This window comes from Sabethes cyaneus, chromosome 3, assembly GCF_943734655.1.
Source record: "Sabethes cyaneus chromosome 3, idSabCyanKW18_F2, whole genome shotgun sequence".
NCBI classification, from domain to species: Eukaryota; Metazoa; Arthropoda; class Insecta; order Diptera; family Culicidae; genus Sabethes; species Sabethes cyaneus.
This window is the reverse complement of record NC_071355.1, coordinates 76,597,407-76,620,537: the sequence shown is the minus strand read 5'-3', so window position 1 is coordinate 76,620,537 and position 23,131 is coordinate 76,597,407. Positions and strand designations below refer to the sequence as shown.

The window sequence follows — 23,131 nt, the reverse complement described above, 5'->3', positions numbered from 1 at the left end:
GATAGCATTCACTGCCGCAGCAATACCATAACAATAGCTACCATTTGTTAGCGTTCTCGATTGTAGAGCAGCTCAGAAATGAAAAACCACAATATGTACTACCGCAAAATTCAGTGCCATTCTTCATACCGTCTATCCTATCTATGCTCGAATGGGTGTAAAATTTTCAACTCTACATTCGATACCTACTATATTGTTCTACACAATTCTGATACAAGAGCTGAGCGTAACCAGCAATTATCAAATGGCTCGAATTCGTGCTGTCGACTTTAGCACCATCGAGCAAGGCTTAGTGTGGTATGTGGTTCGCAGAGATGCAACGAAATAGCCAATAGTAAACCAGCTGGTTTCGTTTGATCTATAAATTTTGTTTTCCAAATGAAAGGCAGTCAAGCCCCCTTGCTGTTGACTAATTAGTTAACTACTGAAAAACAACTCTGATGGGCGCCACCCCAGTGAGTGGCTAACCATGAATATCTTATCGATTTGTTGAAGTTGAAAAGTTCGACGGTGGTTGGTCCATCCAGTAACGGCTACACAGTCACAAAGGCATGGGACGTGCGACGATAGACGAAACGCGTTGAATTGGAAACCTTGAATTTCATGGCTTTAGCTCAAACGAAGCGATCAATTGAACGAAATATTTGTTTTGCGATTTATATTTGCCAACGCTGATCAAAATACCGTTCGTTGTTTGGTTTCGGCTAACTGGTGAAAATTGATTCGTTAATATATGCTATCTGGTGGAACCATCTGCAAATTTATGTTCAGCAAACAGGTTTTTATGGTAATCGGTAGAATGAAACAAGATTTGTAATTCGTCGAAATGGTGTTATAAAGCAATCTTCTCCACCAATTGAGTATGTGACGATGGAGGCGCACGGTGACTGACATTATGACCGGTTTATGTGTGGGATTAGATAGCAATAAAATTTTCATTTTCTATCATAATATTTCACTTTCTTTGTGTAGCAAAAAAATCTATAATATTAACCCGTTTTATTATATTCCCAAGCATTATGCCAACCTCCCAGCCGCGAGAGGCATCGACAGATCTGTTTTCAATTGTGAAAGTTTTCTTGCACCGCAGTTTGATTGTCAGAACCAACCTATTGTGTTTCGGTCAATATTGAATTACCACGGCACGGGGTTGAGGAATTTATGCAGACTCGCACCCAGTGGTGCGCGATGGTTGGGTAGTCGGTTCTCCTTTCGCGGTAAATGCGAGCGCATTGAAGCCAAATAGCTGGTATCAGCGTGGCTATTCGATTACCAGCATATATTACCGGTGAAATACTAATTTATGATCGGTTCATTGCATGCGGTGCTAGCAGGTGTTGGGTGTGCGGTAATTGAATTTATTGCAAGCCGATGAAACGTAATAATGTGCTAATTGGTCCGGAAGACTACAGGACAATGGTAAAAATACTTTACCATAGTTAATTTTAGATGGAATATTAATGTTTCAAAGAGGATGCAATAAGTTCATAAAAAAGGGATATATAAGTGAAAATGACTCCCTTTCCATTAGTGACATTTTTAAATTACGACCGCTGGTTTCGAAGCGGGGGTTGCATATCACATTATCATATAAAGACCAGTTTACACTATCCGATTTGTTGGCCTGACTTCGACCGCAATCATAATTAGCAAGTAGGATAATCTGCACAACTCATTAATCTTTGATGAATATGATTGATGATAGCAGACGAAGTAAGACCATCAAAACATATAATATAAATGAGCCTTAAATAATTTACGATTACCTATGAAACTTTAACATTAAAATTCTTTTTTTGTTATTTTGAAGCGTGGCGTTGCACAATGCTCAACTATTATTCTACTAGCTCATTATCGTGCCCATACCCGACCTTTTAGAAGAATGTTTTGGCCTGAAAAAATGGCGTAATCGTAGGATAACGAATCTGTCATTTCAATAGGTTGAAAACCCCGTACTTGCGAGTGAATTGAATTAAAACCTGATTTAATCCACCTTTGTTATACCGTCTTACTTGCTATTTGGGATAGAAATCGACGCGTCTTCGGAACATAATTCATCTGTTGGTTAAATTAGATACGAAGTTTTACTTAAAACTAGCTGATTGCCCGATCTCACTCGGGGCCCCTTTGCCACATGTACATCTGTTTTTGTAACGAAAACTCACATAATGCAAGAAACAAAATCCTTTTTTATTTGAATATGTCTACTCCTTTTGTCAGTTCCTCTCATGTTGTACCTCAGCTACTTGTAAATCTATCTTCTTCTCGGTAATGCCTATAAATCGAAACAAAGCCTTTTTTACGTTATTGAACCTCCCCCATTTTATTGGCCACCCTATTCTCCCTTTTAGAAATAAAACAACTTTTACAACTGCTATCGTTCCAAATGCAAGAGAAACGCACCTCTTAACCCGGTTGAACCTTTCTCTCCCTTGAAAGAGACCGTCTCCCTCTTTTGTCAACCCCCCGGTGCTGATTTTTTTATGTCAAAAAACATGTGTTTGACAAACGACGTTTGATGAAGAACAGTCCAGAAGCTCCGGAGCTATAGCGGAACATACATTCATACTCACGTTCCTCGTACCCCTTCTACCCCGGTTCCTTCCCAGTCAGGTCCCCCTTCTGTCACGTAGCTAATTATGCATTGGTATGCTCAATGAAAATCACTATAATGGAAACGAATCAAAGGTTTATTTACCATATATTCCTCCTCGGTGGAATCCTTCTCTTTTCTCAAAGTCAGTTGCACAACTGCAATCGATTTAAATGCAAGAGAACCGCAATTCCTTTTACTTATTTAGATCGCTCTACCGCCCCCCCCTTGTTAGGCATTCCCCCCTTTTGTTAACTTCCCAGTGCTGCTTCTCTAAAGTCAAGGAACATTTCTACCAAGTTTGATGGAGAATTGTCCATGCATTTCGGAGTTATGGTCTTCCCCCTGATATGCCCCCTTCCTATTATTAGCCCCCCTCTTTATTCAACCCCCTGAGTTCTGATTCCCTTATGCCAAGGAACATGTGTGCCAAGTTTGATGAAGAACCGTTCTGGTGTTTCGCAGTTATGGCCTCCCCCTCTGTTATGAGCCCCCACCCCCTCCTCTTCTCGTCAACCCTTCAGTGCTGATTCCCTTATGTTGTAACGTTGTGCCGAAAAAAATAAGTTTTTTTTTTGATAATTAAGTTATTTAAAATAGGAGATCGATAGTATTTAGCTATAAACCTAACGGTTCATGTCTTGGCTGAGCATGAGAATGCCACCCAAATGGTTTGAGTCCCGGCTACTCCTAGAGGCGGAAAATATATTCCTATGAGTACTAAAAAATACGTTAAAATCTCGCGATTTAGATCGGTAGATTTAAGTAGCCATATTTAAATTAAAACCCGAAATTCAATTGAGAACAATTGAACGGAAAGTCGTTTAAAAGAAAGGGAGCGAGATGGAAGCGGACATTTTCGCAACGGATCTAACTGCGCAGAGACGCACATTTAAGTTCAATTTTATAGTGAATAGATTCAAAGGAATCGAACTAGTGCTATTCAAATTATTTTAAAAGGTGTGTAAAAGATTAATTGTGTGAATTTGTTCTATTGTTTTGTAATTGTTAACGTGCTATTTTAAAATTTTATAGTTTGGTGGTGCGTAAGCAGAATTTTGACTGGCGTCCGTATTCTTAATACGGTTTATAGCAGAATAAGGTAAATTTTTGTTTTTCCTTTTTTATTATATGATTGTAATTGTATGTACGTTCGGTTTGGACAGCGCTCGTCCAACGGGCGTTTTATTCTGGGTTTCTACGTTCGGCCATTTCTTCGTTTGAGTTCGTGTGCTAATAAAAGGTCCGCCCTGAGGGGTAGCCAAACGGAGGCGTTGGTAAGTTCGCTCAATCCGTTGCGAAATTTTCACGGCGGTCGTCAATTGCCGCTCGTGGTTTCCGACCCAACCATTTACGTTACAACCTTTCGTGGGTCGAAGTCCGAGAGTCGGTCCTCGTTTCGTGCGTCGCCAATTGCGCACCGAGGTACCGAGTCCGAAGCTAGGGTTCATTTCATTCGCGGCGGTCGGCAGCGGAATCTTAGTACGCGAGGGCCGTCAGCGAGTACGTTCAGCCCTTGCGGAAGACTACCCGGGAATCACGCGACAATTGCGTCGTCGTGAACACTCTCGTTGATACAAGTCGATAGCTATCTGTCCAACCACGCCACCCTCCGCAACTTTAGTTCGACCATTTAGCACACGAACAGACCACACGCCCACCGTCTCGAGCAGCGCCGACTGGCAACGTCAAACGCCACTGAAGGTTCGGTGGTCTACCCGGATCGCACCAGGCCGCCGTCGTCGACTACTACAAAACCCTGCGCGCAGGTAGGTGGAAACCCTCCCTGAATAGTGTTGCCTGTGCAAGAGTAATGTGCAATTCGAACGAACAATAAAGCTAGGCTAAAGTTAACTTGAGTTGAAAGTTGTGCACACGAAAATTTGTCTTTTGCTGGTATACCGCCATAATTCCGTTTAGCGGCCATACGAACTATAAATCGCATTCGATAAGTTAACTCTAAACGATAGAATAAACTCACACACCGAAGCTACGTTTTTTAAATTCAAATAGCGATAAATTCCCTTTGTGCGTTTCCGTTCAGAAATTCGTCCGTTGAGTCTGCAGTTGAGCCGTACGAGTCGTCCCTGGAGAGTTCTCAAAATAATAGTCGGGCAAACACACGACCGGTGGTCTCCCCTATTCGGGAGTGGCGCAAAAGCCACCGAGTTAACCATAAAGCTTTCTCCCGATCTCGTCACGGTTACAATGTCAAGAAACATGTATGCCAAGTTTGGTGAAAAACCGTCCAGGCATTTCGGAGTTATGGAGCTTCCACCCTCCTGTTACGTCCCCCCTCTTATCAAGCCCGCAGTGCTGATTCTCTTATATTATATATATAAGGAACATGTGTGCCCAGTTTGGTGGAGATCGGTCAAGGCCTTCTGGAGTCATGGTGGAACATACAAACATACAAACATACTCACACTCACTTATATATATATAGATTAGTATTGACAATTTTCGTCTAATTCTGTTCACGTTTACATCATTTCTGTTTTTATATGTTTCAGTCCCGTTTTACCACTTTTTGTTCCGTGTTTTCTGCGCTTCTGTTCCGTTTTTACGTTTTTGCTTTCACTTTCCTTTCATTTTTCTCACTTTCCTTCCGTGTTTTCCGTTTTTTGTGTTCTGTCCCATTTTGTCAGTCCTATTTTTCCGCCAGATTTGCGTAATTTTCTTTCTCGTTTTTATCATTTTCAATTCTTAGTGGTTTTCTAAAGCTTTATCTCCTTTCCTTTCCGTTTTTCGATTTCGGCTGTTCCGTTTTTTCGTCTATTCTGTCATGTTTATTCTGTTGTTGGCTCACTTTTTTCCCGTCCATCTCTGGTTTTCCTTTTTCTTTTTCTCCCGTTTTAGCTTCTGTTTCATTTTCCAGTTTTTTCCAGCTATTTTGGTTTGAATTGTTTCCCTCTTTTTCTCTCTCGGTTTTACCTTCTTCTGCCCACTGTTTCCACTTTCTTTGTTTTTTCTTGTTTTCCTGTTATATTTCTCGCACTTTTCCTAAGTTCATATTTTCCTCTGTTGCATTTTTCGTCTTTTTTCTCGTTTTCAAACTAAGACCAGGCGTTTTTTGTCATTTTCTGTCCCTTTTCAACTCTTGACTTATTTTCGCAACGGGTTTTCGTCGTTCTTTCACTTTTTAAATCAAATTCTATCTCATTTTTGGTTTTTATCTGTTCTTCCTTTTATTTTGTTCTGCTTGTCCTCCTTTCGGGTCATGTTCTGTTTTTCTTGTCCGTTTTGTCTTTCTTTCTCATTTTTTTATTTTCGATCCTGTTTTTTCTCTTTTTCTGTTCTCCGCTTTCCTGCTCTCGCATTTTCTCGTTTTCCTTTCCCCTATTTTTATTACGTTTTTTCACTTTTTTGTCTCGTTTTTTTTTCTATTTCTATCCAGTTTATCCTCATTTTCTTTTTTCATAGGGTTTTCCTCTGTTCTGTTCTGTCATTCATTTTTTTCGGTCCAGTCTCCTAGTTTTTTTTTGTTTGATTATAGCCATTTTAACAGCTTGGGTCATTCGGGACTTCTGCGGGGTTTGGATTTGAACAGGGGTCCTCGGCGTGAGAGGCGTGAATGCTAATCACTACACCGGGATTGACCCCTCCCTAGTTTTTTGTCTCGTTTTCCTTCTTTTTCTCTTGCTTTTCCACTTTTTTCTCTTTTTGTGTTTCGTTTTTTCTTCATTTTTTCTTTTTTCATACCAGATTTTATTCTTTTTCTCTCTCACGTTTTTCTTCTTTTTCTATCCCGTTTGTTCAGTTTTTCTTCATTATACTCTTTGCGTTTGTCATTTTACCTTTTTTGCTTCTTTTTCTGGAGCGCAGCAGAAGGCGAACTGAATCCATCGATAATATGCTAACAATATTTACTAACATTTTCATGAGAAACTGTTTGCTCTACGTTGTTTGATTCATCTGTTATGAACTTTTCAAACAGGTAAATATTCAGACAAATCACAGAAACTCAGCTATAACTCAGGAACAACAGAAATGTTACCATGAAAATTTAATCATTATGATCGTATCATAATGATCGTATGATGATGATGATGATGATGATAATGGTCCAATTTCAATCCAATTCCAAGTTCAATTTAATTTCAACTTTTCTGTCTTATAAATTTTGACATTTAAATGTAGAATTTTGATTTGATTTGTTTTAGTTTTTAAATATTGCTTTGTTTTGCTTTCTGAATTCTAATTCTTGAATTTTGTCATTATATTTAACCTTCAACTTTATACATTCTCTTTTTGAGTAAAATTTTGACATTTGACTTTGATTTTTGATTTTAAAACTTTTGATAAGAAGGCTCTTAAGTTTTGCCTTTTGGGTTTCAACTTTTAAATTTTGATTTGGCTTTTGATTGTGTTTTAACTTTTAAATGACTTTTTGGCTTTTGATTTTTAACACTTTAACGTTTAATTTTTGTCTTGACTTAATTTTTGATTTTTAAGTTTTTGCTGTTGGTTTTCAAACGTGGCTCTGACTATTGATTTTTAACTGTTGATTTTTCAATTTTGCCTTTCGACCATCGATTCCTTGACTTTTGACTTTAAACGATAAAAAAGAGATCGTTTCAGTTATTCTACTAAGACGCTCGTTTCTGGTATTCTACTAAAACGCTCAAATAAACATTAGTTAATTTTGTATTTTCGACTTTTAAATTTTGCTTTTAATTTTCGACATTTTTAATGTTGACTTCTGAAGATTGGTAACGTCGAATTTATGACATTTGACTTCTTATTTGTGGCTTTGAAGTTTTCTATTGTGAATTTGTACTTTTGACTTTCAACTAAAATTCTGATTTTTGTTTGCTCGACTATCGTATTTTGACTAAGCCCAATTTTAACTTCTTTACAAAGCTGATCTGTAAAGTAGCAAAACGGGGGATCAGATAATAAATAACCTTAAAAAAATAACCTCGGTTACACGTTTAATTCCAATTCTAATTTCAGTTCAATAAATCCTATTTCAAGTCCAATTCCATGCCTCATTTCCAGTCCTACTCCATGTCTAATCCCAAAACAAAAAAATTACAAACAAAAGGCAAAAAAATCATAAAAGCAAGCAATATATTTGGACGTATACAACCAGCCAGCCATCAGCAATGTACTTGAAGAGTACAATTAAAAAACTTGAAATAAATGCCAGTCCTAAAAACTTCTTTAATTACGTGAAAACCAAACTAAAATTTAACAATTTTCAAACCATAATGCATCTTGATGAACATTTTCTAAAGAAAAACCGCAATTGAATATTTTGCATTTTATCCGGATCATCAATCGATATTGGCGTCAACCAACTTCAGGATGGTTTAGAAGGCTTTAAAAAATCCAGATGCCTCAAAAGGTCATAGACCTGATGGAATCCCTCAAGTATTTATAAAAAAAATCTTGCAAAGAAGTTCACTGCTCCCACTGCTAATTAATTTATATATTTGTTTATCCAATACTTGTTGTTAATGGACCACCCCTTGGTACAGAGTAAGATACAACATTATAATTTACTGTAATCGGAGCATTTCATCGCATTGCCATACCAATTCTGCTTTTCAAATAGCAAAAACAAAATTGGAATTAAACCAGGACTGCTGAATCTGCTTGAATCGCATTTATCTAATCGCCAACAAATAATTAAATATAACGGAAAGAACTCGAAACCAATTCAACTCACTTTTGGCGCCCCTCAAGGCTCTCGTTTAAGATATCTTCTTTTCATTTGCTATGTAAACGAAATTTCGTTCATTCTCATGGAACTTAAAGTGCTAATATATTCCGACGACATGAAGCTCTTTTTGGAAATAAGAAATGAAGAAGACATATAAATGTATTTCAGCATGAAATGCATTAGATCACCAGCGTTTCCAAAATGGGGGTTCGCGAATCTCCGGGGTTCGGCAAAAAATTACTTCGCTGCAGAATAGCGTAGGGTAGTATAGTTCCGCCAGGAGATTCGCGAACCAAAAAAGATTGGGAACCACTGCACTAGATGTTAAAACGTGTATTAACAAAACTGTTGTGTTCCACAAAAGAACCGGAAGTTTTGGTTCAAAGGTGAAGTGAACTTTAAAATAAAATTACTTTGGAATCTCTAATATATCAGGAACTATGTTAACATGGTTTTATGTGCTATGTACATCATTACTGGGGTATAACAATGTAACATCATGCTCTAGTCCAGCAAAGGATAATTTTCAATCCGGAAAATATTTTGCTCGAATCGAAAGACAAACGTTGTACGTGTAAGTGATTGCACTACGACAACTTGCCATAGTAGTACACATTTTTTTCCTTTACTTTTATAGGAAAACCGCCCGTACAGCTATTTTCGATCCTTCTAACTACCCTACCCCGAGAAATTCCGTGGCATCGCGTGAGTCAGTAAACATACTTACTTTGTTCACATCCGTCAGCTCAATGATACCGTGCTCGCCATAGGATTTGATGCCACCATTCGTGCTATCCACACTACTGCTGTGTCGATGAAGCGAGGTCAGCTTGAGAGACTTCGGTGACAGACGAAGTCGAAGAGACCGGGGCATGGTGCTAGTATTACTGTTACTACTACCGGAAGTTGGGTTGACGGCACTGTTTGCCGTGCCAGTCGGAGTAGTGGGATTTGTGGCGGTGGTGGTACTGCTATTACTTGGCGGGTCCACCGTGATAGGAGGTGACTTTGGACCTGCACTGCTAGTTCCGCTTGCGCCACCGCCGACGAACGAGTTGAGGGTGGCTGTCTCCAGCGTGGATGCCTTCGTAGAGTCGGGGCAAATCTTATGAGTTAACCTTATACCTAATCTCACAGTCGACCGGCGTTGGACACGTTCGTCCGCTGAGGCCTCCGCTGAAACGACAGGAAAGGGAAATGAGAATAATTATGCACTTCGGTGCCTACTTGCTGGTGCATAATTAACCGGAGCAGGGCACAAGGATGCATCTCTACTGTGTGTACTGCCCGCGTGTAGTACAACGTTGTGTTCAAAGCTTTACCGAAAATTGAAGATTTAGATAATTGTGCGGACACAATGGGCGATGGGTTCAAAACTAATTTTATTCAAAAATTTATTTTATTTTTAATATCTAAAACATTAACAAGAGTTTTGTGGAAATTTACTGACTATGACTTTTTTCCGTTGAATCGTTCGCCCATTGTGTCCGCGCAATTATCTAAATCATCAATTTTCGGTAAAGCTTTGAATACAACGTTGTACTATACTGTTTTAAAAAATGTCTGGCTGAAAGAAACATAGTTTTGCTTTTAACTGTACAATACTAGAAGCATCTATCTATTCGTTGGGCAAAACTAATAGATGTGAATCACCGCATTAGCGACACACATACATATATATATTAAGTATAAGCAGCGAAGCACCGCAGTGCCAATTTTAGAATGCATATTTACCCGTATAGACCCGCACGTCGTAACTGGTGCCGATAGGAGCGCCGGTGTAGCGCTTGGCCGGCAGTAGCTGGACGCTCGGTGGAGCCACGGTGCCAATTTCCAGCGCGAAAGGAACCGCATTTTTTCCCAGTCTGTCAAGTAAAGCTTCCTACTCGCAGGATGGTGGTCGTTTGTTGAGGTGAAGTGACATTTTTTTTTCAATAAAACCACAGTTCATCGAGGTAGGTAGCATCAGGTTACATGGACAGGCCGCCACATGTGAAGTGAAAAGAGAAAAGAAGCCAAAGAAGGAATTGAGTGTAACAATAATTAACTTAGCAAATTTTCGTGCAAAATGGCGTTCTCGTGACCAGGGATGGCACAATCACTTTGACTCAATTCACATTCATTTGACAGTACCGTCTCAATCATGCAGAATTTGAAAAAGTTATAGATGGGACAATTGAAGAACTAGTTATTATCTACAACTTTTCTAAATAAAGTATTGCTGTATCTTTTGTATTTACGGTGCTACAATGCTAGTACCTCTTTAGTGACTAAGTGAACGTTCATTTAGTCAATGCAGCGCCGTAACTACAAAAGATACAGCAAAACTTTGTTCAGCAAAAATGTAGATAATAACTAATTCAACAAATGTCCTATACAGAACTTTGTCAAATTTTGTTTGGCTGAGACGGTACTGTCAAATGAATGTGAATTAAGTCAAAGTGATCGTGCCATCCCTGCTCGTGACCATGACTAATCGATAGATTACGAACATCAATTTTTTATGCAATTAAGATTACAATTCAGTCATTAAAAATGTTTTAGAATATATCAGTCATCTATTTTTGTTACTTTGTTAGCTATCATTCATTTCTCTCATCGTTTCCATTTGGTATATGTTATAGGTTATATATGAGGTTATGAGTTATACATTTTTAATTACCATAAATTACATTTCTTAATTCTCAATCTTGTTTTTTAATTTTCTTTTATTTGCATTTGTTGTTTTTCTTCCCTGCTTCTTTTCTTCTATTTGTCTTTTTCATTTTCGCTTTCTACTCGTATCCCTTTGTCATTTTTTGTTTCATTTTCATATTTTAAAATCTTCATATTTTGTTTGATTTTTCCAATTGGTATTTACTTTTTCCCTTTAATTATTTTCATGTCCTGAACGTAAACTTTCATTGTTTATTATAATCATTATTAAAACAGAATTGTTTTTCATCTCTCATTTTCGTACAAAGCCTTGTGTATAAAAATCTTTATAAAACGTGACCCTTCTTTATCGACAGATTCCGCAGGTTAGTGCAACGATCCTACTGGCTATAGCAACACCGTTCAAAAGAGATTCGAACGTACGACGATTGGCTTGTTAGACCAGCATCGTTTCTTATAGCTAACTGGGCGGTGTTACTTCGTTTTCAATTTCTTTGAGATTTCTCATTCCTATATAAGTTTTCTACTAATATCGCCAATTCCATTTCCTCTTTCTATTTTCTTATTTCACATTCCTAAATCATTATTTAGGCTCCTCTTTGTGTTTGAATTTCTCATTTCACTCTTCGATTTTCTTCTTTGATTAGCTTTCTTCTTTTACTTTGAGAATTTTTGTTCTTCATTACTTTTCTTCTTAATTGTATTGTCTTATTGCATGTTTCCAGTAATCTTTTTTTCACCAATTTACGTTTTACAATTTCATCTTCCTTTATCGTTTAGCCAATTTTTTTTATGTAGTTTCAATCCAGGGGCTTGTTCACCACCAATTCTCTTTCTAATATGTTTATATATCTTTCTTACCTCCATTCACTACTGCCCTGTGCGGCATATATTTAATATCTTTCCCTATTTGGTTTATTCTTTTCTCTTTCTCATTTGGATTCATTTTCTTTTTACATTTTCTTTTCCCCGTTAACTTTTTCTTTTGAATTTTTCGTTTCACTTCGTCATTATCTTTTCTATGAACTATCTTATATCCTGTTTTTCATTTTTTTTAATTCATCAATATATTCCCTCTACTATTTTCTGTACACTGTTTCTCCTTCTTACCTTCTATTCTCATTTTCGTTCCTATTTTCCATATCTATTTTCTGCTTATCTTATTGGATAGTTTTTTCTCTGTTCTCTGTAACTGTTATTAGTTTAAATTTGTCGGTGCTTTTTCTCAGTCTCGTTTTTTATATTTCATTTTTTTTCCTGTTTTAGTTATTTATTAAAGTTTTTTTTCTGATTTACTTTTTCTTTTTACTTGTTTATTTATCCTATTTCCTATCCCTGATAAGTTTTTCGATTTATACAACCTCCAACATCATTTCTTCTTTGTCATTTCACTTTCCTGGTTGCATTTCCTATTTCTCTTTATCGTGTAGCACCCCGACCCCTCATTGCGTAAACCGGATTTTTTGAATAAATCAGTTAGGTTTGCACAACCCCGCGACCCAGGTCGGCAGGGAAGCAATGTATAGACCGGTGATTGGACCCCATATCCTGCACACCGACACAAACGATAACGGCCAGCGATGCATCAACTTTGCTTTTGCAACTTTTGGACGAAAACGGCTTTCCGGGTAAGCTTACTAGACTTATCATGGTTACGATGGATGGGATCCAGTGCTGTGTGAGAATCTCGGGTGGACTGTCGGACCCATTCGAATCTCGCAGGGGACTTCGACAAGGAGATGGTCTTTCCTGCCTGCTATTCAACATTGCGCTTGAAGGTGTTATAAGGCGAACGGCGATCGAAATGCGGGGCACGATTTTCAATAAATCCAGTCAATTTATCTGCTTTGCTGACGACGTGGATGCTGTTGGCAGAACATTTGAGGCGGTGGAAGATCAGTACACCAGACTGAAACGCGAAGCAGAGAAGATTGGAATGCAGATAAATACGTCTAAAACGAAGTATATGCTGGCGGGCGGGACCGAGCGCAACAGGGCTCGCTTGGGCAGCACCGTGGTAATCGACGGGGATGAGTTCGAGGTAGTCGACGAGTTCGTATACCTTGGCTCGCTGGCAACAGAGGACAACAATACCAGCCGTGAGATTAAAAGACGTATTATCAGCGGAAGTCGGGCCTACTACGGACTCCACAAACACTTGCGGTCGAACAATCTGAGCCCCCGTACAAAGTGCACACTGTACAAAACGCTAATTAGACCGGTTGTCCTCTACGGGCACGAAACGTGGACATTGCTAGAAGAGGACCTACGAGCACTCGGAGTTTTCGAACGGCGGGTGCTAAGAACCATCTTTGGCGGAGTGCAAGAGAACGGTGTATGGAGGCGAAGAATGAACCACGAGCTCGCGCGTCTCTACGGCGAACCAAGTATTCAGAAAGTGGTTAAAGCTGGACGGATACGTTGGGCAGGACATGTTGCTAGAATGCCGGACAACTATCCTGCAAAAATGGTTTTCGCATCAAATCCGGTAGGAACAAGACGAAGAGGGGCACAGCGAGCGAGGTGGCAAGACCAGGTGGAGCGAGATCTGGCGAGCACTGGGTGCCCGCGGAACTGGAGATCAGTTGCCATGGACCGAAACAGATGGAGAAATTATACTGCGCAGGCCTTGTCATAAGACGTTAGGCCAATTAAGTAAGTAAGTAAGCATCAACTTTGCAGCTTCCCGAGGCTTGGTGATCAGAAGCACTTTCTTTCCCCACAAAGATATCCATAAAGCCACCTTCATCATCTTTGGGAACACTGTTACCGGTACGCAACATAGCATTTTTGTGCTCTCGGAAAATTGTTTTTTTTTTTGTGCGAAAACAAAGTTTTTGAGTGCCGAGTGCTAGTGCTAAAGGTTTTTTTACCGCTACTGCAAGCATAGTTTTTGTGTGCAGGTAGGTAACAGTGTATAAAAGTGAAAATAAGTGATATTTCTGCCTCCGTAAATAGTGGAGTATTCATTAGAAGGCAGACAAAAGGTTGTAGCAAAGCGCGTGCCGCTGCTACAAAATCTGCAGTGTGTACCGCTGTAAATAAACTCTGATATCTAAAAGTGTGTGGACACGCAACAAACTGTGCTGCCAAGTTCATTGCAAAGGAAATTACTGAAATGATATTCAAAGTATATTATATTTTGGGTACGGTATTCCCAGAACCGCAACTTTAAATATAAATATATTTCTATTTTAGTTGATTATTTTATTTCAATTTATTTTTCTTAATGCAATCACATATACATTTATAATTAAATTAATTTATTGTTTTATTGTCCATATATTATATTAGCAACTTATTTATATCATATTCTATTAGTTTATTTATAATTATTTATTTATTTATTTATTTTTTTTTCTCTACTGTTGAACATGCATATTCAGACCTTTTCTCTTACAGATAAATCTAATGCTTAAGTGTTCTCAAATCGCATAATGAAAATAGTTAATAATCCCCATTTTTGTGCGCTTTATTGACATTTTCATTATGTCTGGATACCAATATTATTATTTTTTTTTTTTCAGCTTTACAGACACGTTCTGAAATTAATAGGTGAAATAAAATGAATAAGGGACCCAAGACGGAGAATTTGGAGAAAATGGAGACGGAAGAAATCTTGGCAATTGAGGAATCACTAGAGAGCCAATTGCTAAGAGATAACGGCTCGGATGGCCAATCTTGCTCTTCCTCAATCCTAAACACCCCAAAACGTGTTAATCCGTCTGGTAGTGAAAGCGATGACGAAATCAATGTCACTATAGGGCCGATTACAGTAGGACAAGAGGAAAGTGGGCCATCTGAAAAGAACCGATTAATAAAGAAATGGCGTAGGCAACTGTCAAAGAGCGAAAGGAACAAAATGAAGAAATTATTGCAGTCTGGGCTTTCTAAACAGGAAGCTCGGATGAAAATATTTTCTGACGGTGTTCCGGAGACTCCGAACGCTGCCAAACGTTCAAGAGACGGTGATCTAGGAAGTAGTGGAGAGAAACCCAACGCTAAAAGGACTAGACCTCACCTATGTCCTTCGCAACGCGCTGGGTTACCCTGTAACCAAGCAACCACGTCTAGAATGGAGTGTGATCAGAGTGACAAGGAAGCTAGAAAAGCTGGAGGCGCCCAAAAGCGACCTAAAAGTTTGTCAGCCGACTTTAACTCTCCCGGTCGCTCCTTCAGGGATGTAGTTAGCACGGTAAAGGTAGGGATAATCCTAAACGGCTATCCTAGTAAACAGATGTCAACGGCAAATATGGATGCCGTACAAAATGCATTGCTTCTGAAAATTGAAGGCCAAAGACACGCGACGGTAAAACCGAAGTTTGCAAAATGTAGCTATAAGAGTGGTTACTTAGTCCTATCCTGTAAGGATCAAGAAACTGCTATATGGCTGAAGGATGTGACTCGGTCTCTTACCCCCTGGGAGAACGCTGAACTGATTGCTGTGGATGAAAAAAACATACCTCGTCCAGATATGTTCCACGCGTTCTTCCCGCTAAGCGCAGATTACAGCGACGAGCGGCTTAAAGGACTCATAGAGAGTCAAAACGACGGAATAAGCACAACGGGCTGGAAGATCATTAAGCGTACTAACCCGAACCATCATGCAGAATGGAAACTGCACTTGGATGAAGCATCGCTAAAAATTTTATTGGAGCGTAACTTTATCCTCAACTTCCGTTTTGGAGAAACGCAGCTGAGGAAGATAAGTCAGGACCAGCGGCGAATCGAAAATAGCCGAGAAGACAAGCCCAAGCAAAAAAGACCAAATGACTCGAGTGCGGGACCAAGCCGAGCCAAATCGGAGGCGTTAGCTAGTAGTTCCAGGCAAACAGATGAGCGAGTTTGGACAAACGAGAAACGGCAAATTATTAAACGCGACAATTCCACCCGAGAATTGCATTCTGGGTCCACTGCTCCGCCTAACGAAACGAGGAGCGAGAAACCCAAAAACAATGAAACCAATTAAATTCCTTCAGGCGAACCTCCATCATGCTAGAGGCGCTTCGGCGATCCTAAGCAGGAGGTTCGGAAAGGAGGGAGTGGACATGGCGTTGTTGCAAGAGCCATGGTCTAATAAAGGAATAATACTTGGTATTCATACACAAACATGTAAGTTATTCTACGACGAGAATCAAAGCTCACCCCGAACCGCAATTCTCGTTAAAGATACACTAAAATGCTATTCCATTACAGAATTCATTAAACGTGACATCGTTGCGGTCATGGTTGAGGTACCAACCACCAGGGGAAAGACAGAGGTCATAATGGCTTCAGCGTACTTTCCGGGTGATGTCCCAGAGGTGCCTCCTCCTGAGATCGCGTCGTTCATCAGATATTGCCGGGAAGTCAACAGGTCCTTCATCATTGCATGTGACGCGAATGCACATCATACCGTGTGGGGCAGTACCGACATTAATACTAGAGGTGAGAATCTTCTTGAATATTTGTCACATAACAACATAGACATATGTAATTTGGGTAATAAGCCTACGTTTTCAAATGCAATCAGGGAAGAAGTTTTAGATCTAACACTGTGTAGCTCTGTAATCTCGGAAAAAATACGGAACTGGCACGTTTCAGACGAAACTTCACTCTCTGACCATAAACACATTGTTTTTGAATGGGGGGAAGGCGGTACTCCGCCCGTAACATTCCGCGATCCTAGGAAAACAAATTGGGATCAGTATACTCATTACTTAAACACAAATGAACTTAATAATTATGGTAGTGTTGACTCAAATCAACAGCTTGAATCACTCTCACAAAAGTTAAACGAAGTAATTCTTAATGCCTACAACAGCAGCTGTCCTATTAAGCAGTCGTCCTCTAACAGGGACGTGCCGTGGTGGAATCTCAAGTTGGAACGTCTTAGGAAAGGTACTCGGAAAATGTTTAATCTAGCAAAACGCACTTCAAATTGGGCTCAATATAGGAAGGCCCTTACTGAATACAAAAACGAAATTAGGAAATCTAAGAGGAAAACATGGATGAGAACGTGCGAATCCATAAATAATACTCCAACAGTTGCAAGACTACACAAAACCCTTGCTAAAGATCATACGATAGAACTAGGCAACCTTAGGTATCAGGATGGGGCTTCCACAAAAACTCCTAACGATACTCTAAGACTGATGATGGAAACTCATTTTCCGGGCTCGACTGAATGTGGGGTTTCGGAAAGCATTGGCGTAGTAAGTTCTGCAGAGATCTTATCAGAGTCTAGCAGGGCAGAAGATCTACCACTAAACATTGCTGACGAAATTTTTACAACAGCTAGAGTGGAAAATGCTGTCAGATCTTTCCAACCCTTTAAATCTGCAGGCGTCGATGGGATTTTTCCAGCCTTGCTTCAAAAGGGTGAAGCAATCCTAATACCGACCCTTACTAAGGTTTTCAGGGCAAGCTTAAGGTTGAATTATATTCCATCGACATGGCGATTAGTAAAAGTCATCTTCATACCAAAAGGTGGTAAGAGAGATAGGACGAATCCCAAATCCTTCAGACCCATTAGTCTATCTTCGGTACTGTTGAAGACAATGGAAAAAGTTCTAAAGGATTACATCGATTCAACGTACATGCAATCTTATCCATTATCTAAATTTCAATATGCATACCGAGCTGGCAGCTCAACAGTCACAGCGCTCCATTCGCTTGTGGGAAGAATTGAAAAATCCCTTTCAGTTAAAGAACTCGCTCTTTGTTCATTCTTGGATATTGAGGGAGCTTTCGATAATACTTCCTACACATCTATGGAAAATGCTATGAAACGAAGAAAATTTAACAAGTACATTGTTGACTGGATTCATACAATGCTTGCAAAAAGAGAAATCACTTCTAAGCTTGGTGGATCGTCTATAATGATAAAGGCTATGAAAGGTTGTCCTCAAGGAGGTGTTCTTTCGCCACTTATGTGGTCCTTGGTGGTAGACGATTTACTCAGAACTCTTGAAGCAAAAGGTTTCGAAGTTGTAGGCTTTGCAGACGATTTGGTCATCATGGTAAGAGGGAAATTCGATAATACGGTTTCAGAAAGAATGCAACAGGCTCTGAAACATACCCAAATCTGGTGTAGAAAGGAGGGCCTTAGCATTAATCCGGCAAAAGTCGTAATCGTCCCATTCACAAAGAGGAGGAAACTCAACTTGAAGCCTCTCAAGCTTGAAAACAGAGAAATCCAATTTAGTGAACAGGTCAAATTTCTAGGATTGGTCCTAGATGTCAAGCTCAACTGGAATGCACATCTCGACGCCGTGATAAGCAAGGCAGTCAGTGCATTATGGTTGTGCTCGAAAACCGTTGGTAGAAAATGGGGTTTAAAACCTAAAATGATCATGTGGATCTACACGGCTATCATACGACCAAAAGTAACGTACGCCTCGTTAGTGTGGTGGCCAAAAACAAAAGAAGTTACCGCCGAAGCAAAACTTGCAAAACTCCAACGACTTGCGAGCATTGCAATAACGGGAGCGATGCGTAGCACTCCATCGAAAGCCCTAAATGCAATTCTCAATCTGCTGCCTTTGCATGAATTCGTACAAATAGAAGCGGAAAAAAGTGCTCTAAGGCTTAAAAGGTTCAGGCATATTTCGGATCTTTCTGGTCACATGAATATTCTGAAACTTTTCAAAATCGGGCCCGTGCTAAGTATGAACGGAGATTGGATGAATCCGGAGGATAACTATGATACTCCCTACAAGGTGTGTGAAACTTCACGCTCCGACTGGGAGAGGGGAGTTTCTATGGTTCGTCAAGGCTCAACGATATTTTTCACGGATGGCTCAAAAATTGGTTCAAAAACTGGTGCTGGAATCTATGGCCCTGGAACAAAAATATCAGTGGCTATGGGACTATGGCCAACTGTGTTTCAGGCGGAGATCTTTGCAATAATTGAATGTGTGAATGTTTGCTTGAGAAGAAGATATAAGCATGCAAATATATGCATTTTCTCTGACAGTCAAGCAGCATTGAAAGCGATAAGCGCTTGCAAATGCACATCAAAAATAGTCTGGGATTGCATTCTTTCATTACGGCAGCTATGCCAAATGAATACAGTAAATCTATACTGGGTTCCAGGGCATTGTGGCATTGAAGGCAATGAAATAGCAGACGAGCTAGCAAAAGCGGGCTCCAATTCGGAATTCATCGGTCCGGAGCCTTTTTGCGGTATATCAAAATGCACAATCAAAATGGAACTTAAACGCTGGGAAGAACAAAAGGTGACGGCCAATTGGATGGCTGTCAGAGGTTGTAACCAGTCAAAAAGATTCATTAATCCAAACGTAAAAACTACTAAAAAGCTCATAGAGCTCAACAAGAGAGCTCTGTGTACATACACCGGCCTAGTAACAGGGCACTGTCCGAGTAGACATCATTTAAAGAACATGGGTCGTGTTGAAAATGATGTCTGTCGCTTCTGCAATCTTGAAAGCGAAACGTCGGAGCACCTGCTCTGCAGTTGTAGTGCGCTTTACACGAGCAGAGCTAAATTTCTTGACAAGAGATGCTTATCTCCTAGTGAAATTTGGTCTGCCAATCCCGGGAAGGTTATCGGTTTCATAAACCATATTATACCTGACTGGGAGCGTGCAGGAGCAAATGACTAGTTGTCTATAATGGCAATTGGCTTGCATGGCACGTACGGTAAACAGGGATATACTACAAAAGTTCAAATTAATGGACAAAGTAGTCAAATCCCATTCTAAAAAAATAAAAAAAAAAAAAAAAAGCCACCTGGACCTCCCTACGGGGTGCGTATATTTACTCGGACCACTACCTAGTAGCTGTACATGTACGGCTAGAGTGCTGTAATTACCGCGACACCAGATTTTGTATCTAATTATAACTCCCCGACAAATCCTCCAGAAATGTTGAGAGTACAACGTGCCTAAGAATCATATTTTAGTGGATTTCAGAGCAGCATACGATACAGTTGAACGCGAACAGCTATGGCAGATAATGCACGAGTACGGTTTTTCGAACAAACTGACGCGGCTGATCAAAACTACCATGGTGCGAGTGATGTGCTACGTGCGCGTTTACACCCTCGAGTCCTTTCGAATCGCGCATAGGGTTGAGGCAATGGGATGGACTGTTCTGTATGTTATTCAATATCGTTATTGAAGGTGTGATCCGGCGAGCGGGCATCGAAACGAGAGGTACGATCTTCAGCAATAGTAGCCAACTTCTTCGCTTTCGCAGACGACCTTGACATCATTACTAGAAACCTTGGGACGGCGGAGGCAATCTACGGAGGCTAGGAGGATAGGGTTACAAATCAATGCGTCGAAAACCAAATATATGGTAGGAAGATGCTCTAGAGAAAGCAACATTTGCCACCCACGGACGGTGACTATTGCCGGCGATGAACTGGAAGTGGTTGATGAGTTCGTATATTTGGGATCTCTGGTCACCGCTGACAATAATACGAGTAAGGAGATCCAACGACGCATTCAAGCGGGAAATCGAGCCTACTTTTCCCTCCGCAAGACGTTTCGATCTAGGAGCATACGCCGCCGCAAAAAGCTGACGACGTATAAAACGCTAATCAGACTGGTAGTCCTCTACGGACCTGAGTCAGTAACTTTGTTTACGGAAGACATACGTGCATTTGCCGTATTTGAACGAAAGGTTTTGCGAACTATTTTTGGCGGAGTACAAACGGAAAGCAGAGAGTGGTGGAGGCGTATGAATCACGAGCTACAGGCATTGCTTGGAGAGATTCCCATCGTAAACCTGGCGAAAGTTGGGAGACTACGGTGGGCCGGCAACGTCGCAAGGATGCCGGCCGACTGTGCCGTGAAATCCGTTCCCTTTAAGAATCCCACCGACATAAGGTATTCGATTTTGGTATGCCTCGATTTTGGCAACAAAAGTTTTCGTTTTTGGCAACACAAGCTATTTCACTTCCAAAAATATGCTTAAATATCAGTTAGTTTCCGCATACATGCTTTAAATGACGAAAAAATGATGCCCTGAGTATGTTCATGAAAAAAAAAGTATGTGGTTTCGAACAATAATATTTTTATTGCCGTAGGACTACGTCTTACCGCAGGGTGTCAATAACTTATTTGCACCGGAGGGATAGCTCTTGTCGGACTTTTTAAACATAAAATGGTTGCAATCGTTGATTAATGATATTTAGTCAATTTCTAAAGCTTTTACATTAAAATTTTTCATATCGAAAAAGGGTTTCGATTTTGGCACGGTTTCGAATTGGGCAACATAGGCGACACGCATTTGTTACCATATTCGAAATCCTGCTGTATCTCAATTCTTCTTTTCTGTCTGGGTTACCCGTTCTGATTTTCCCCTAGAACTTTGTTTTTATGGTAACCAATTTCATTTTTACAATCCTTACCTTGTCTTATTTATCTTTTTTATTATTTCTATATTGTCTTTCATGTTTACTTTTCTAAATATCTCTTACTCTTACATCTCTTTTCGATATTTGGAGTTTTATTTCACTTTTATTTTTCTATTTGTCTCTAAATTTTCGTATCTTGGTCCCTTTTTTCCAGCTTGTACCCACCTTTTATAATGCTTTTTTTTAATTAATTTTATTTTTATTTTACTTTTTGCATTTTCTTTGTTCTATTTACTTACCATTTCTTTTCTATTTTGTTAGTTGATCCATGTTGCTTGTTTACTAGTCTTGATAGGTTTTTTTCCATTTTGTATACGATTTCGCATTTCAATTTTGTGTATTATTATTGTTTTTATTTTTCTAACTAAAGCTTCAATTAGTTTTTATAATAACGCTTTAACTAAACTAACTAATTGATCTTCCACAGACAAGGGTGTTTTTCTGTCCTTTTCTAGTTTACCGTCAGCCATTTCAAATAACAATTGGAAATGATCTATCTTCAGTCATTTTATTGGTCTTTTTCATTCTTCGTACCTGTTTATGTTCCTTATTTTCAATTTTCTTTTTTAATTTTTACTTTCTGTTTTTCTATTATGTTTTTGTTCACATTAAATTTAATTTTTTACTTTTCTATGTTTTTGCCACAAACCTTATTACATTTTTCTTCTCTGATATATTTGTTTTCTTCTTCTTTTATTTTTGTTTTGATTACCCTTTTCCGTTGCCTAATTGCGGTAGTTTTGGTTTCCAATTTTTCTATTTTTTGTATATTATTTATTTCCCATTTTTTCTGCTGTTTTTGTTAATTAAAAATTTGAAAACCGGCAAAATTGTCAGAAATAGGCAGCAAACGAATGAAAGGTTGCTTGCAAATGAAATGAATGAAAGGTTGCTTGTGTTCTAATGAACCTCCAGTACACTGTCATGGCAATTAGATATAAAAGTTTTTCGAAAAGTCGGTCACCACCAGCACTTTTATTTCGATAAAGTTGTTTCGAGTGACACGGTAGAACTTTGGTTGTTGCGCAGCAATAAATATAGTTACAGACAGTTTCGGAGAAATGTGTCAAAGGAAGTTTTAACATCACTTAGCGAGTTTACATACTACATTGCTTTCTACCACCGCAAAAACGTTACCGGTTTTGTTGATGTGTTATGGTGTTATTTTATAACACCAAATATTATAATCAATAAGATTGTGTTTAAAAAAGATACTGTTCTTTTGAATTCATACTATCCATAAAAATTTTTCCCGTGCTCTGTTTTTTTCAGTTTGTGGTTTGTTCCGCGGGTTTATTCGTATATTTAAGTATGGTTCTCAGAATGCGGCTCGAGAATTTATTTCAACATCCAAATTCAAATAACTTGTGTCGCAAGGTCAGAATACTTTCTCGCTCAGTTATTTATGTTACTGTGTATTATTTACCACGTTTTTTATGCCGCCTAAAAGTGATTTCGTGCATAAACTTTCAAGTTATTCCGAGCTTTTCACTTTGCCTTTTGGAATTTTTATGCTTTTGAGCTACATTTACAAAGGCTGACTTTTTGAATCGATTTAATCGCAATGGCATAAAGAAGGAAAAAATATGTTTCACACGGTAAGATGGATCAGAATAGGAGATTTTCAACAGTTGGCCCCCCACCCTCCCACATTACACCCTATGAGCTTTCAACTACGAGGAAATATGATGTTGCATGCAATGAAAACCATATTCAACACACTGCCAGCATAAAAAATAGTCACACACAGGACACACACACAGCCGAGAAGGTAGGCCACCGCAGAGTTTTTTGTGTGTGAAATATTTGCTGTTCAGCTAAGGTTAGCTTTTTAACATAGAAAAACCGG

At 39.3% G+C, this 23,131-nt stretch overlaps 1 protein-coding gene across 1 annotated transcript in view; it reads right to left on the bottom strand.

The window, feature by feature from the left end:
- Positions 1–23,131, bottom strand: part of LOC128739736 (uncharacterized) — a 65,109-nt gene that overhangs the window by 27,742 nt on the left and 14,236 nt on the right. The window contains exons 5-6 of the mRNA XM_053835232.1: positions 9,996–10,143; positions 8,989–9,437 (exon numbers count right to left, since the gene is read on the bottom strand). Coding sequence (XP_053691207.1) covers positions 8,989–9,437; positions 9,996–10,143 — 597 coding nt within the window. The remainder of the gene's footprint in view (positions 1–8,988; positions 9,438–9,995; positions 10,144–23,131) is intronic.